General features: G+C 48.1%; 1 protein-coding gene across 1 annotated transcript in view; it reads right to left on the bottom strand.

The window, feature by feature from the left end:
- Positions 1–14,200, bottom strand: part of LOC119962081 (histamine N-methyltransferase-like) — a 46,701-nt gene that overhangs the window by 20,856 nt on the left and 11,645 nt on the right. Inside the window, exons 2-3 of the mRNA XM_038789932.1 lie at positions 3,231–3,286; positions 87–194 (exon numbers count right to left, since the gene is read on the bottom strand). Of these exons, the coding sequence (XP_038645860.1) occupies positions 87–194; positions 3,231–3,286 (164 nt within the window). The remainder of the gene's footprint in view (positions 1–86; positions 195–3,230; positions 3,287–14,200) is intronic.

The raw sequence follows: 14,200 nt of genomic DNA, 5'->3' as shown, positions 1-14,200 counted from the left end.
GACGATTTAACACCTCAAACAAAACTGCTGCTTTTTACCTCAAAATATATGTGGCAAATATAAATATTTATTTCTGAAGGAAAAACCTTTGTATTTGGAGAAAAGCTCAGGATTCGGCTCCACCACCTCGTTATGAATTGAAAGACCTGGATGTTGCGACTGAATTTTGCCAAGAATTTCAATGTCTATTTCACCTGAATGAAGAAACAGAACACTTCAGAATGTACAGTAATAATAATAATCGCTTATTTTCACAAGAAGGCTTCAATGAAGTTACTGTGAAAAGCCCCTAGTCGCCATATTCCAGCGCCTGTTCGGGGAGGCACAGGAATTGAACTCGCGCTGCTGGTCTTGTTATGCATTACAAGCCAGCTGTTTAGCCCAATGTGCTAAACGAGTATGATCAATGAATTGAAATAAGCATACACAACTGAGATTGAATAATTATTGGGAATTTCAACCACCTTGATATAAATTGGACAGAAGTGTGCAAAGCAAAAAGGGAATTAGCTTCCTATAATGTGTACAGGGCTCCACTCTTCTCTAAAATGTAAAAAGTGCTCAACCACAATCATCTCATCTTGTGAATTTTGAGACTGTGAACTCTCTCCTCCACCTTCACCCATTTTCATTTCTATCCATTCATTTTCATTTCTTCCATCGATCTGTTTTTCTCTCACCATTGTCCCCTTCTTCCCACCCCACCTTTGGCCACCTTTTCCTTTTCCTAGTTGTCCTTTGACATACTGCTTACCTTTGTTCTGCCATTAACACATTCTGATCTCTTAATGTGCCAACACCAGCAGCCTTCTTAGCCATGATCAACACCATTTACATTCCCTTTGTCTTTCTGACCACGCCATCTTTGTCAATCTCCAGCTGTCGCCTTCCCCCGTAACCTGGGGCTGGTTTAGCTTACTCGGCTAAATCGCTGGCTTTTAAAGCAGACCAAGCAGGCCAGCAGCACGGTTTGATTCCCGTACCAGCCTCCCCGGAAAGGCGCTGGAATGTGGCGACTAGGGGCTTTTCACAGTAACTTAATTGAAGCCTACTCGTGACAATAAGCGATTTTCATTTCATTTCATTTCAACCTTATAAATCTGACCCTATTTCCAATTATCTCTGGCTTTGACAAAGAGTCATCCAGACACAAACTGTTAACTCCCTTCTGTCTTCACAGGTGCTGTTAGACCTGCTGAGATTGCCCAGTATTTACTGTTTTTGTTTTAGATTCCAGCATCTGCAGTAATTTGCCATTATCATCTTAATTTGTCCCAGATATGACTCCAATCAAAGGGGGATATTCCCGCTGATTCCCATTGATTTCAGTCTGGGGTTTGGTACCTAAATGTGATACGTCCAATTCACCTTTCCTGCCCTTATTTGATCACTAATCCTTTTGTGGTACAGCAGCAAGCAGTGAGGAATGACAGGTCTGCTGTTCACACTTTCTCTGGCCACCAGCCATGATTGTATAGTGTGGGTGGCTGGTCACTCTCACACATGTGCCTTAAGTACTCCAAGTCTGAGCTTGAGGTTCGAGTCAGAGAACTGCGGAGGGCATGGGGAAGAGTGACAGCATTCCCGTGTCTTCCTTTCATCCTTAATTTTCTTATGTTTTGAGCAGCAGTGGCTGGCTTAACTCCCCTGACTGGGCTCTTTAAAAATACATCTTACCTCAAATGGGGAGGGTGGCGCGGTAGCACAGTGATTATCACTGTTGTTTCACAGCGTTGGGGACCAGGGTTCGATTCCCGGCTTGGGTCACTGTCTGTGCGGAATCTGCACATTCTCCCAGTGTCTGCGTGGGTTTCCTCTGGGTGCTCTGGTTTCCTCTCTCAAGTCCCAAAAGACGTGCTTGTTAGGTGAATCAGACTATCTGAATTCTCCCTCTTTGTACCCGAACAGATACACGAGTGTGGCAGCTAGGGGCTTTTCACAGTAACTTCATTGCAGTGTTAATGTAAGCCTACTTGTGACAATAAAGATTATTAAATTAAATGCAATGCCAGTCATCAACATGGCCGAACGTCGCCATTGACCAGGTAATCAGGGAATGGAATGCTAATGTTGTGGCTGAGTAAAAGAACAATGGAAAAGTCCACTACTGAAGCAAACAGGGTCTGGATCCACTGAAGACCTCTTCCTCCAACCTTTGTCCTCACAGTATGTTTTGGCCCAATAACCATTGGGAGAAGGTTTGCAAAAGTGCAAGGGTACCAGTGTTTTTTTTTCTTTTATAAATTTTGAGTACCCATTTATTTTTTTCCAATTAAGGGGCAATTTACCGTGGCCAATCCACCTATTCTGCACATCCTTTGGGTTGTGGGGGTGAGACCCACGCAGACACAAGGCGAATGTGCAAACTCCACACGGACAGTGACCCAGGGCCAGGATCGAACCTGGGACCTCAGCGCCGTGAGGCAGCAGTGCAAACCACTGGGCCACCATGCTGCCCTCAGGGTGGCAGTGTTAATATGAATATTTCACCTACTGTGCCTTTTCAATATTTCTGCCTGGAACACAAAAATTAATTTGTTGAATTTGGCATGTGTATGTAATATTTATTCAGGACTTTATAAAACCGACAGATAAGTTTTAACAATTTATATCCACTCTTGGTTTCATATACAGGATAACTTTGTCAAAGGAATGTGCTATAACCCTCACGTAACCTACGGGGAGGAACTGATTACCCCTCCCCTCCCCCCAAGCCTCATGGAATACCGAGCTCCCAAGCTGAGGGGCAGGGGCTTATTAGTGTGCTAATTAACTACGGACATAAAAATTGGCCCACATAGGAGCCAAGGCAGAGAGGTCCCGGCTGGGACCTGGATTGTGACCTGTACATCGTTTGCTTTAACAATAAATCGTTTTTGTTGTACTCTCATACCTGACTCCTCTGTGTGACCACTAAAGGAGGTAAATTAATAATTTTGCTTGACAAAGTCAGCCTGAGGTTAATGGCAGACAATGTTAGAGTAAAGGTTGTCGTGGAAAAACTATGTTCCATTTGTAACTTTCTGCTTATAAATTGGAAATCCAGGGTACAATATTTTAATATTAACTACAGGATAACATGGAAAGGCTCCATCAACATTCCAACATAATCACTATTCTTAGAATACTGTGGTAAATGTGCATTTGATTGACTAAGATGTTAAAACAAATGCATCAAGAATAGATTGTTTAATCATTAGACACTCAACAATGGAAACTGCATGGCCTACCTGAACCGCTTCCTATTCCCAGGACCCCAAGACTGGAGCCTCCTTTTTTGCCAATTCTGCAAAGTAAGAAAAGTTTTATTTTGAACTGATCTGTACCAACCTACAATGACGTTAGTAGCAAACAGCCTCATTCTCCCACAGGCTTGCAAATCTTAATCTTAACATGCAAAAACCAAATGGCAACTGTTACCAAAGCATTTGAAATATTTTAGCTCATAATCAAGAAGTGGGCAGCACGGTAGCATAGTGGTTAGCACAATTGCTTCACAGCTCCAGGGTCCCAGGTTCGATTTCTGGCTTGGGTCACTGTCTGTGCGGAGTCTGCACGTTCTCCCCGTGTATGCGTAGGTTTCCCCCGGGTGCTCCGGTTTCCTCCCACAGCCCAAAGATGTGCAGGTTAGGTGGATTGGCCATGCTAAATTGCCCTTAGTGTCCAAAATTGCCCTTAGTGTTGGGTGAGGTGACTGGGTTATGGGGATAGGGTGGAGGTGTGGGCATGGGTAGGGTGCTCTTTCCAAGAGCCGGTACAGACTCGATGGGCCGAATGGCCTCCTTCTGCACTGTAAATTCTATGAAGACATTGCTTCAATTTTGCAATAGACGTGAAGGCAAAACTCATACGGTCGCCTTCTTCATTCCTGAGATGAAATGTTGATGCCGGGGCAGGTTTAGCGGACTTTTACGACAGCAAAACTGGCAACGCACCTGGACCAATTCAACATCCGTTAAGCGGAACACAGTCAATTCCAATGAGAAACGGTGCTGGATTTGCCAGGTCTGGGATTGACACTCAGGAGGCTGACAAGATGCAGCCGCATATACACACACTTCACTCCCCACGCACACCATCTCAGCCAACAAGATGGCAGCGCAGTCTGAGATTCACTGACGCTGAATTGGAGACCATGCTGGATGCCGTGGAGGAGAGCAAGCCCACCCTGTCCCCCGGGGTGGGAAGGAGGCTGCCAGCCGTCATCATATGCTGGACCATTCGCAGGTAGCAGAGTTGATCGGCACCTTGGGCAACATCGTCCGGACCGGTCAGCAGTGCCAGAAGAAACTGCACAACCTCTTCAGGATGGCCAGGGTAAATAGGCAGCACTGTGCCCCGAGCACCAATGCCGTCCCATACACCCGTTACGCCCCCCACCGCCCCCTCACCACCTGGCGGCCTGCCGAATCCCCACCCTGCCCCACACACCAGCACATACTGGCCGCCACGGATTTGGATTTTGTTTATTGTCACGTGTACCGAGGTACAGTGAAAAGTATTTTTCTGCGAGCAGCTCAACAGATCATTAAGTACATGAAAAGAAAAGAAAATACATAATGGGGCAACATAAGGTACACAATGTAATGACATAAACAGCGGCATCGTGCTAAGCATACAGGGGTGTAGTGTTAATGAGGTCAGCCATAAGACAGTCGTTTAGGATTCTGGTAACAGCGGGGAAGAAACTGTTTTTGAATCTGTTTGTGCGTGTTCTCAGACTTCTGTATCTCCTGCCCATGGGAGAAGTTGTAAGAGTGAGTAAGCCGGGTGGGAGGGGTCTTTGATTATGCTGCCCGCTTTCTCCAGGCAGCAGGAGGTGTAGATGGAGTCAATGGATGGGAGGCAGGTTCGTGTGATGGACAGGGCTGTGTTCACGACCACTGAAGCCACCAGCTACCCACCCCCAGGACTGCATGCATCAGACTATTTAACACTGTGCGTTTTCTGTTCCTCCCACCCCCCAGGAAATGGCCGCACATAACCATCTTGAGTGGGAGAAGACTGGAGGGGACCGTCACATCTGTGGCCCCTCTCCATAGCAAAACAAAGGACACTGGATGTGGTCGGAGGGCCCAAGGAAAGGGCAGTCATCGGGGCTTAGGTTGGCATCGGGCGAGGAAGTGAAACCTTGATGAGTTGCGGTTCCCCATGGCACATGTGTCACCCACCCACACACTCACCATCACTCCTGCAACCACCACCGCTACCACACCCCTCCCGACCACACTACCCCCAAGCCCCACTCCACTACCGTCACCCAACGCCCCCTCCACACACACACCTACCCCTACCCAGACCCGTTATGCAATCATGTGTCTTGTCTTGCCAGGAGTTGCTGGTGATGGGGTGGGAACATTAAGAAGTCCACCATTCCTGACTCCAGGCACAGGCAGAACCCGGTGTGTTGACCAGCGCGAAAGACGTCCATGTCATCCGCATCCCGAGACACCTCAGTGCTCGAGTCTGGAATGACACGGACTTCCCGTCACAGCTCTCTTCACTGCTCTCCACCATCCCAGAGACACTCTTCTCGGTTAGGCACTTTGCATAGAACATAGAACATACAGTGCGGAAGGAGGCCATTCGGCCAATCGAGTCTGCACCAACCCATTTAAGCCCTTAGTTCCACCCTATCCCAGTAATCCAATAACCCCCCTAACCTTTTTGGACACTAAGGGCAATTTATCATGGCCAGTCCACCTAACCTGCACATCTTTGGACTGTGGGAGGAAACCGGAGCACCCGGAGGAAACCCATGCACACACGGGGAGAACGTGCAGACTCTGCACACACAGTGACCCAGCAGGGAATCGAACCTGGCACCCTGGCGCTGTGAAACCACAGTGCTATCCACTTGTGCTACCGTGCTGCCTTTAGTGAAGAGGCTCCTGGGGCACTATCTAGTGTGCACAACACATGATCTCTGGCACAGCAGGTGGAGGTAGCAACTCCAGAGGGGGCGGATGGTAGGAGGGGCAGGCCGACCCCAGGAACTAGCTGCCATCCAGAGGATTTCTGGCTTCTTGAACGGACAGTCCCATTGATTGGGGAGATGCAGTCGCAGAGCCAAGGACTACATGAGGGGTTGTCGGTGAGCATCCAGTACCAGCAGGTGCAGTTCAAGGAGTCTAACCTCGTTCAGGAGTTGGACATGGTGCTGACCATGCGTGCCACCCAGACCAACACCGCACGGGTGGCGTCCACAGTGGAGGCCTTGGTGGCAAAGGTTTTGGACATGGGTCAAGATGTCCAAGGCCTGGAGCAATCTGTGCAGGTAATGGCCGAGGCCCAGACAGGGCTGCCTTATCATTGCAGCCAGAGCTACCTGGACACGGCAATGGTGCTTGAGCATGGCCCAAGCACAGCGGGCCATGGCAGGGAGCGTCAGCGGCACTGCCCAGGCGCAGGCTGATGTGGAACAGACCCAGATAGAGGTGGCCCAGTTCCAAAGGGAGATGGTGCAGTCACTGGTAGAATTGGCATGGACCCAGAAAGTGGTGGCACAGTTGCAGCGTGATGTGGCTCAGTCGCAGATGGAGGTAGTCCACTTCCTATACTCCATGGCACCAGCAAGGAATTCATGGTCATGACGAGAGTGGGCCTCCAGGATTGGCAGTGCCAGGTGGAGGAGGAACCTCAGGGCTTAGCGCTGCACTCACCCCCATCCCATCAGGTACCCCAAGGGAAGAGGAGGTGATGAGGCCCACGCTGGTGACTCCGGTAAGGGAGATGTCGGAACACGGCAGTACCGCAGATTCCCCCATCCCCATCTGTCTCTGGCGCTATACAGGAGCAGTGGGCAGAACAGGGTGGCACCACGCCACCTGGGACACCTCAGCAGCAGTCAGAGCCATCAAGGCCAGTCACCCCAGAAGATGGGTGTCAAAGGGGATCCAGGTCACAGGGCGAGAATTACAGTAGGCCGCTTCTACTCCTGATGTACCATCTAGGGATCCACCTAGATGCAGCATTAGAGCATGTAAGGAGAGCAGAAAGCAGTTATGTTGGCACGAGTGCAAGGCAGGTAGGGCGTAGGGTATATGAAACACCTGTGCACACCATTATAACCTGCCTCAGTGGTCTATCAGAAGGATGTGAGGGGTGGGCTGGTCTGCACTAGCCGCAGAGGAGGCACGACGGGAGAGGGGAGGAATGGGAAGACATTGTGGGTGGGATTGGCTCATGGGCCGTGGTTCTGCCAGCGGTCACACCCCCACTGCCCCCACCCCCACACTCCCCACCAGCGATCACTCAGGTGGTTGGTGGAAAGTGCTACCATGGGCAAGAGGCAGACTTTGGCAAATGATGTGGAGCACCACAGCTCATCCCATGGGCCTTACCCGCTGTTACTACCAATCCACACCCATACCCCATAGTGAGACAGGAAGGAATCACTGAGGGGTTTGCAAGCTGGAGGGTGTAGAGTAGGGATGTGGTGTCCATGCCCCCACCTAATCGGTGAACCTGGAGACGATCAAAGAGTCCTATGAACATTGGCCCTGGTGCACACGTTGTGTGGCCTTCCGTGCCTGCCCGGGCCCCATGTCCTGCCCACCGTCACCTTCCTATGGACTAGGCTGCAGAAAAATACTTTTCACTGTACTTCAGTACATGTGACAATAAATTAAATCAATCAATCGCTCCCCCGCAACTTCCTCCTCCAGCACGTCACCCCTCTGCTGCGCAGTGTCATGGAGGACACAGCAGGCCTCCACAATGTGGGCAACCCTCCCAGTGCTATATTGGAGGACCCTTCCAGAACGGTGCATACTCAAGATACCGAAGAACCGCTCGAGCTCTCCCCTGGTCAAGGCACGATCGTCGTAACAGGTCTCCGTGTCGATCTGTGGCCTCCGGACAGTTGTCATCAGCCACAACTGCAGCAAATAACCCCTATCATCCAGGAGCTAACCCCGCTGCCGAAGAACCCAGGAACCCTGGAGTGTGCCAGGATGAAGGTGTCATGCACACTGCCCAAGTATTGGGCGCAGTCATGCATGATGAGCAGCTGATGGTCACACATCAGCTGCATGTTCATTGAGTGGAACCCCTTTCAGTTTGTGAAGTGAGGCCTGTCATCTGCAGGTGCTCGTAGGGTGACATGCATCCCGTCGATCACCGTCTGGACCTCGGCGATGAAGCGAGCCCCATATACCCGGGCATCCTGGTGGGCCTGGTCCACATTGAAATTGTGCATTCTGCTGACCAGGAATACAGGGCCTTTGGTATAAAGACCTGAAATTACATCACAGTAAAACTGTGGCCTAATTGGCTGGTGGGGAATCTGTTAAATAAATAAAAAATAACATTGAAAAAACAATTAAAACTAATTGATTAACTAGGTAGAGGAGTAACTAAACCTGAGTGCAGAGATCTGTATTTAGTATTTAATTTTACAGTAAAAATATAGCGCCAGGGTAATATACTTAATTGTAACTTAATCTCATAACAATTTCAGTGTTTATTTTCAATTAATTAACTAGGGCATAAATATCACTCTGCGGGGTGCAGTGCTCTAACTGTGAGATATGGGAGATCCGTGATGCTTCCAGCGTACTGGTCGACTATGTCTGAAGGACATGTCACCAATGGCAGCTCCTCACAGACCACATGGATCAGTTGGAGCAGCAGTTGGAAGCACTTAAGAGCATGTAGGTGGCGGAAAGCGTCATAGATAGGATAGTCACACCCAAGGTGCAGGCAGACAGATGGGTGACCGCTGGATAGGGTAGACAGTCAGTGCAGGAATCCCCAGTGGCTGCCCTCCTCTCTAACAGGTATACCATTTTGGATACTGTTGGGGAGGGGATAGCCAATCAGGGGAAAACAACAGCAACCAGAACAGTAGCAACACAACTGGCTCTGTTGCTCAACAGGAGATGGCAAAGTGCAGGAGTGCGATAGTAATAGGAGACTCTATAGTAAGGGGCACAGATAGGCACTTCTGTCGAAGTGAAAGAGACTCCAGGATGGTATGTTGCCTCCCTGGTGCCAGGGTTAAGGATGTCTCTGAATGAACACAGGACATCCCGAAGGGGGAGGGTGAACAGACAGAGGTCGTAGTACACATAGATACTTACGGTATAGGCAGGAAGAATGATGAGTGATGTGTTGGGTAGGCTGGGTCTATGTGGACTGCGCTTGATGCAGTGTAGCGAAAGACAGACTTACAACACTTGATGAGATGCAACACTATTTTATTTAACATCTATTTTACATGTTCAACTGTGGGTTGACACTATGCTGACTTGACTGGAGACCTGAGGCTAGCCTGACCAGACTAACTGACTACCACATGGTGTTTGCACTGGCTGCTGCTCACGAGCTCTGACTGTCCTAGTGGCTGGATCCCAAGAGAGCGGGAAAACTGGTTCCCTCTAGCTTTATAGTGGTCGTGTCCTGTCTGGTGATTGGCTGCTGTGTCCTGTGTTCTCACTGGTCATCCTGTGTGTCAATCACTGCCTGTCTGCACTCCATCATATACATGGATGTATATTATGACAATGAGGACCTACAGAAGGAGTTCAAGGAGTTAGGCAGTAAGTTGAAAAGCAGGACCTCTAGGGTTGTAATCTCAGGATTACTCCCTGTGCCACGTGCTAGTGAGGCTAGAAATAGGAGGACAGTGCAGCTAAACATGCAGCTAAACTGGTGATGTAGAAGGGAGGGTTTCAGATTTCTGCACCATTGGGATCTCTTCCGGGGCAGGTGGGACCTGAACAAGAAGGACGGGTTGCATCTAAACTGGAGGGGCACCAATATCCTGACTGGGGGGTTTGCTTGAGTCATTCGGGAGGATTTAAACAAATATGGCGGGGGTTGGGAACCAGAGCGTTTGCTTAGAAGGTGTCATAACAGGTGGGAAAATACAGAACTAAATTAAGAGAACAACATCACCCTCAGGCAGAGCAAAAAAAATGACAAGTGTGAGGAGGGAGGTGGTCAATGCAGGATTGAGGGTTTTGTACCTCACTGCGCGCAGTATACGGAACAAGGTAAATAAGCTTGTTACACACATTGAAATTGACCGATATGTTGTTGTGGGCATCACAGAGACGTGGCTGCAAGAGGATCAGCGCTGGGATCTAAATATACAAGGATATGTGTCGTATCGAAAGGACAGGCAGGTGAGCAAAGGGGGCGAGGTTGCATTGTTAGTAAGGAATGAAGTTAAATTGATAGCAAGGAGCAATATAGGAGCAGAAGGCACAGAATCTCTGTAGGTAGAGTTGAGGAATCGCAAAGGTAAAAAGACCCTGATACGAGTTATGTACTGGCCCCCTAGCAGATTATACAAAGATCTGCAGAGGGACAGGTAATATTAAAGAAGCAGGGTCTGCAGAAGGACTTGGGCAGGCGAGGAGAGTGAGCTAAGAAGTAGCAGATGGAATGCAATGTGGAAAAATGTGAGGTTATGCACTTTGGAAGGAGGAATGGAAGCAAAGTCTATTTTCTAAATGGGGAACTGCTTAGGAAATCAGAAGCACAAAGGGACTTGAGAGTCCTTGTTCAGGATTCTCTTAAGGTTTACGTGCAAATTCAGTCGACAGTTAGGAAGGCAAATAGAACGTTAGAATTCTCCTGCCTTCTCCCCATAACCCCTGATCCCCTTATTAATCAGGAGCCTATCTAGCTCTGTCTTCAAGACACTCAGTGACTTGGCCTCCACAGCCTTCTGTGGCAAAGAGTTCCACAGATTCACCACCCTCTGGCTGAAGACATTCCTCCTCATCTCTGTTTTAAAGGATCGTCCCTTTAGTCTGAGATTGTGTCCTGTTTCTAGTTTTTCCTACATGTGAAAATATCCTCTCCACATCCACTTGATCCAGGCCTCACAGTATATTGTAATTTTCAATAAGGTTCCCCGTCATCCTTCCAAACTCTGAGTGCAGACCCAGAGTCCTCAACCATTCCTCATACTACAAGCTGTCATTCTTGTGAAGCTCCTCTGGATCCTTTCCAAGCCCAGCACATCTTTCCTTAGATATGGGGGCCCAAAACTGCTCACAATACTCCAACTGAGGTCTGACCAGAGCCTTATATAGCCTCAGAGGTATATCTCTGGTCTTGTATTCTAGCCCTCTGGACATGAATGCTAACATTGCATTTTCCTTCTTAACTGTCGATTGAACCTGCACGTTAACCTTAAGAGAATCGTGAACAAGGACTCCCAAGTCCCTTTGTGCTTTGATTTCCTAAGCATCTTCACATTTAGAAAATAGTCTATGCCTAAATTCCTCCTTCCAAAGTGCATAACCTCACGCTTTTCTACATTGTATTTCACCTGCCACTTCATTGCCCACTCTCCTAGCCTGTCCAAACCCTTCTGCAGCCTCATGAAATTAAATGAAAATGAAAATGAATGAAATGAAATGAAAATCGCTTATTGTCACAAGTAAGCTTCAATGAAGTTACTGTGAAAAGCCCCTGGCCTGCCTTGGTCTGCTTTCAAAGCCAGCGATTTAGCCCTGTGCTTCCTCAATACTACCTGTTCTTCTGTATCATCTGCAAACTTAGCAACAGTGCCTTCAGTTCCCTCTTCCAGATCATTAATGTATATTGTGAAAAGTTCTGGTCCCAGCACAGACCCCTGAGACACATCACTAGTCACTGGTTGCCATCCTGAAAAGACCCCTTTATCCTCACTCTCTGCCTTCTGTCAATCAGCCAATCTTCTATCCATGAGGATCTTACCCTTAACACCATGGGATTTTAACTTATTTAACAGTCTCCTATGCGGCACCTTGTCAAAGGCCTTCTGGAAATCCAAATAAATCATGTCCACTGCTTCTCCTTTGTCTAACTTGCTTGTTACCTCCTCAAAGAACTCAGGCAGATTTGTCAGACATAACCTCCCTTCGACAAAGCTGTGCTGACTGAGTCCTATTTTATCATTCACTTCCAAGTACTCCGCGACCTCATCTTTAATAATGGACTCTAAAATCTTACCAATGACCGAAGTCAGGCTAGTCGGCCTATAATTTCCCATCAAAAATCTATGCAGGAGCTGTTGCCAAGAAGGAAGTTGACCTGTGCATTTTTGACAAAGCGTGTGTTTTTGGAGGTTGTTCTGCAACAATGTTTTAATTGTGTGGCGAAAATCTTATATGCGTATGTATTGTTTCTTCTCAATCAATCTTTTTAATTTTTAAAATTTTATAGTTGTTCCTGGAGCTTGTGCTTCTGAGGTCAGTCAATCTTCCTCCTTGTTTTCAGAATGCAAACCAATTTATAATCAGACAGGCTTCACTCAGTCTTGTTCAGCAACAACATCTGCTGTGGTTGCAGCATCTCTGAAGCTGACAGAAACCTCTGGAGTGGGGAAGGGTTTCCCGGGGACCACCAGCCAGCAAAGGGAATCACGATGGCCCGGTGAATTGGATGCAAGGCCAAAAACAAAATTGACACTGAGCATCAATGTCATTGAGAGTTTCCCAGCCAACCCCACTGGCCCGAACGAGGTTCCGGCAAGCCCAAGTAAGATTTCCGTCCAGAACTGCCAGGAACATGAAGACACCTCCTGATTTAAATATTATTACCGGGGAGGACGCCCGATTCACCCACCTCCTGGGATGCAAAGCCCCTCACAGCTTGGAGCCCTGATGTGATAAATTGGTGAAAATCCTGAGAAACAGGGAACTTGTGGCTTGCACTCCGAGCGGGAGGGCGAGGGAATGGGTATTATTATGGGGAGCAAGGATGGTCCTTCACACTTTGTTAAACAGCTGTCATTGCAAGAGCCGGACTGTTCCCATCTTGGGATGACAAGGATGAAAAGAGTCTGGAAACGGTGTCCTCGCAGTCAGCATTGCAATGAAGCGGTCCAGGAATTAAGTCCTCGTCGCAGTGAAACTGTATGGGTCCAGTGTCCTCTCAGCCACCATCGCAATGATGTGGTCTGTGAACAGTGTCCTTTCAGTCAGCATTGCAATGAAGCAGCCTGGGAACACTGTCCTCGCTCCAGCTTGCAGAGAAGCAGTTGCGATTTCAAAAAGTGTTTTTTTTTTAGAAGGAGGATTCAATGAGGAACAACACATAATAAGTGAAAGTTAGTTACTAACACAAGTAAGCAAAGTAGAATAAGTAAAGTTAGCATAAGGGAGGCAAGTAAATAGTATTCCTACATAAGCTTAAAGTGAGTAAATGAGGGGCTTAATAGCAGGAGAATTGTTCCGTGATAGTCTCTTCCTATGCTCTGTGGCAAATCATGGAAATTCCAGTGGTCTCTGAGGACCATTGTTCAGCTCAGTTGGCTGGACAGCTGGTTTGTGAGGCAGAGTGCGGCGAAGAGCACAGGTTCAATTTTCGTACCAGCCGAGGTTATTCATGAAGACCTGTCTTCTCAACCTTGTTCCTTGCCTGAGGTGTGGTGATCCTCAGGTTAAATCACCACTAGTCAGCTCTCCCCCTCAAAGGGGACAGCAACCTATGGTCATCTGGGACTATGGTGACTTTAGTTTTACTTGAAACTATCTTGGCAGGGAGGTGGGATCCTGAGAGGAGTTTCTGCAGGGAGAGATGCATACCCAAAATTAGAAGAAACAACAAGTGAGTCAGGAAGGCACAGAGATTATAGGCCAGTTAAAGCACAAGAGAGTTTTGCAAGATTGGATGGTATTTATTTTAATGCAAGGAGTCAGACGAACAAGGCAGATGAATTGAGGGCACACATTAAAACATGGGGGTACAATGTTATTGCTGTCACTGAAACATGGTTGAGAGAGGGGCAGGATTGGCAGCTCAATACCATGGGAAGCACAGTAGCATACGTGGCCAGCACTGTGGCATCACAGCGCCAGGATCCCAGGTTCGATTCCATGCTGGGTCACTGTCTGTGCGGAGTCTGCACATTCTCCCCGTGTCTGCGTGGGTTTCCTCCAGGTGCTCCGGTTCCTTCCACAGTCCAAAGATGTGCAGGTTAGGTGGATTGGCCATGATAAATTACCCTTAGTGTCCAAAAAGATGAGGAGGAGTTATTGGGTTATGGGGATAGGGTGGTAGTGAGGGCTTAAATGGGTCAGTGCAGACTTGATGGGCCGAATGGCCTCCTTCTGCACTGTATATTCTATGTCCTACATTCAATATTCCAGGATCTATGATCTTCAGCTGTGACAGGGAAAGAGGTAAAAGCGAAGATATCACAATTTTGATCAGGGAATGAATTACAGCAGTAAAGAAGACAACATCTTAGAAGGCT

This window comes from Scyliorhinus canicula, chromosome 2 (genome assembly GCF_902713615.1).
Source record: "Scyliorhinus canicula chromosome 2, sScyCan1.1, whole genome shotgun sequence".
NCBI classification, from domain to species: Eukaryota; Metazoa; Chordata; class Chondrichthyes; order Carcharhiniformes; family Scyliorhinidae; genus Scyliorhinus; species Scyliorhinus canicula.
The sequence above is the reverse complement of the archived record's forward strand: the minus strand, read 5'-3'. Positions and strand labels throughout refer to the sequence as shown.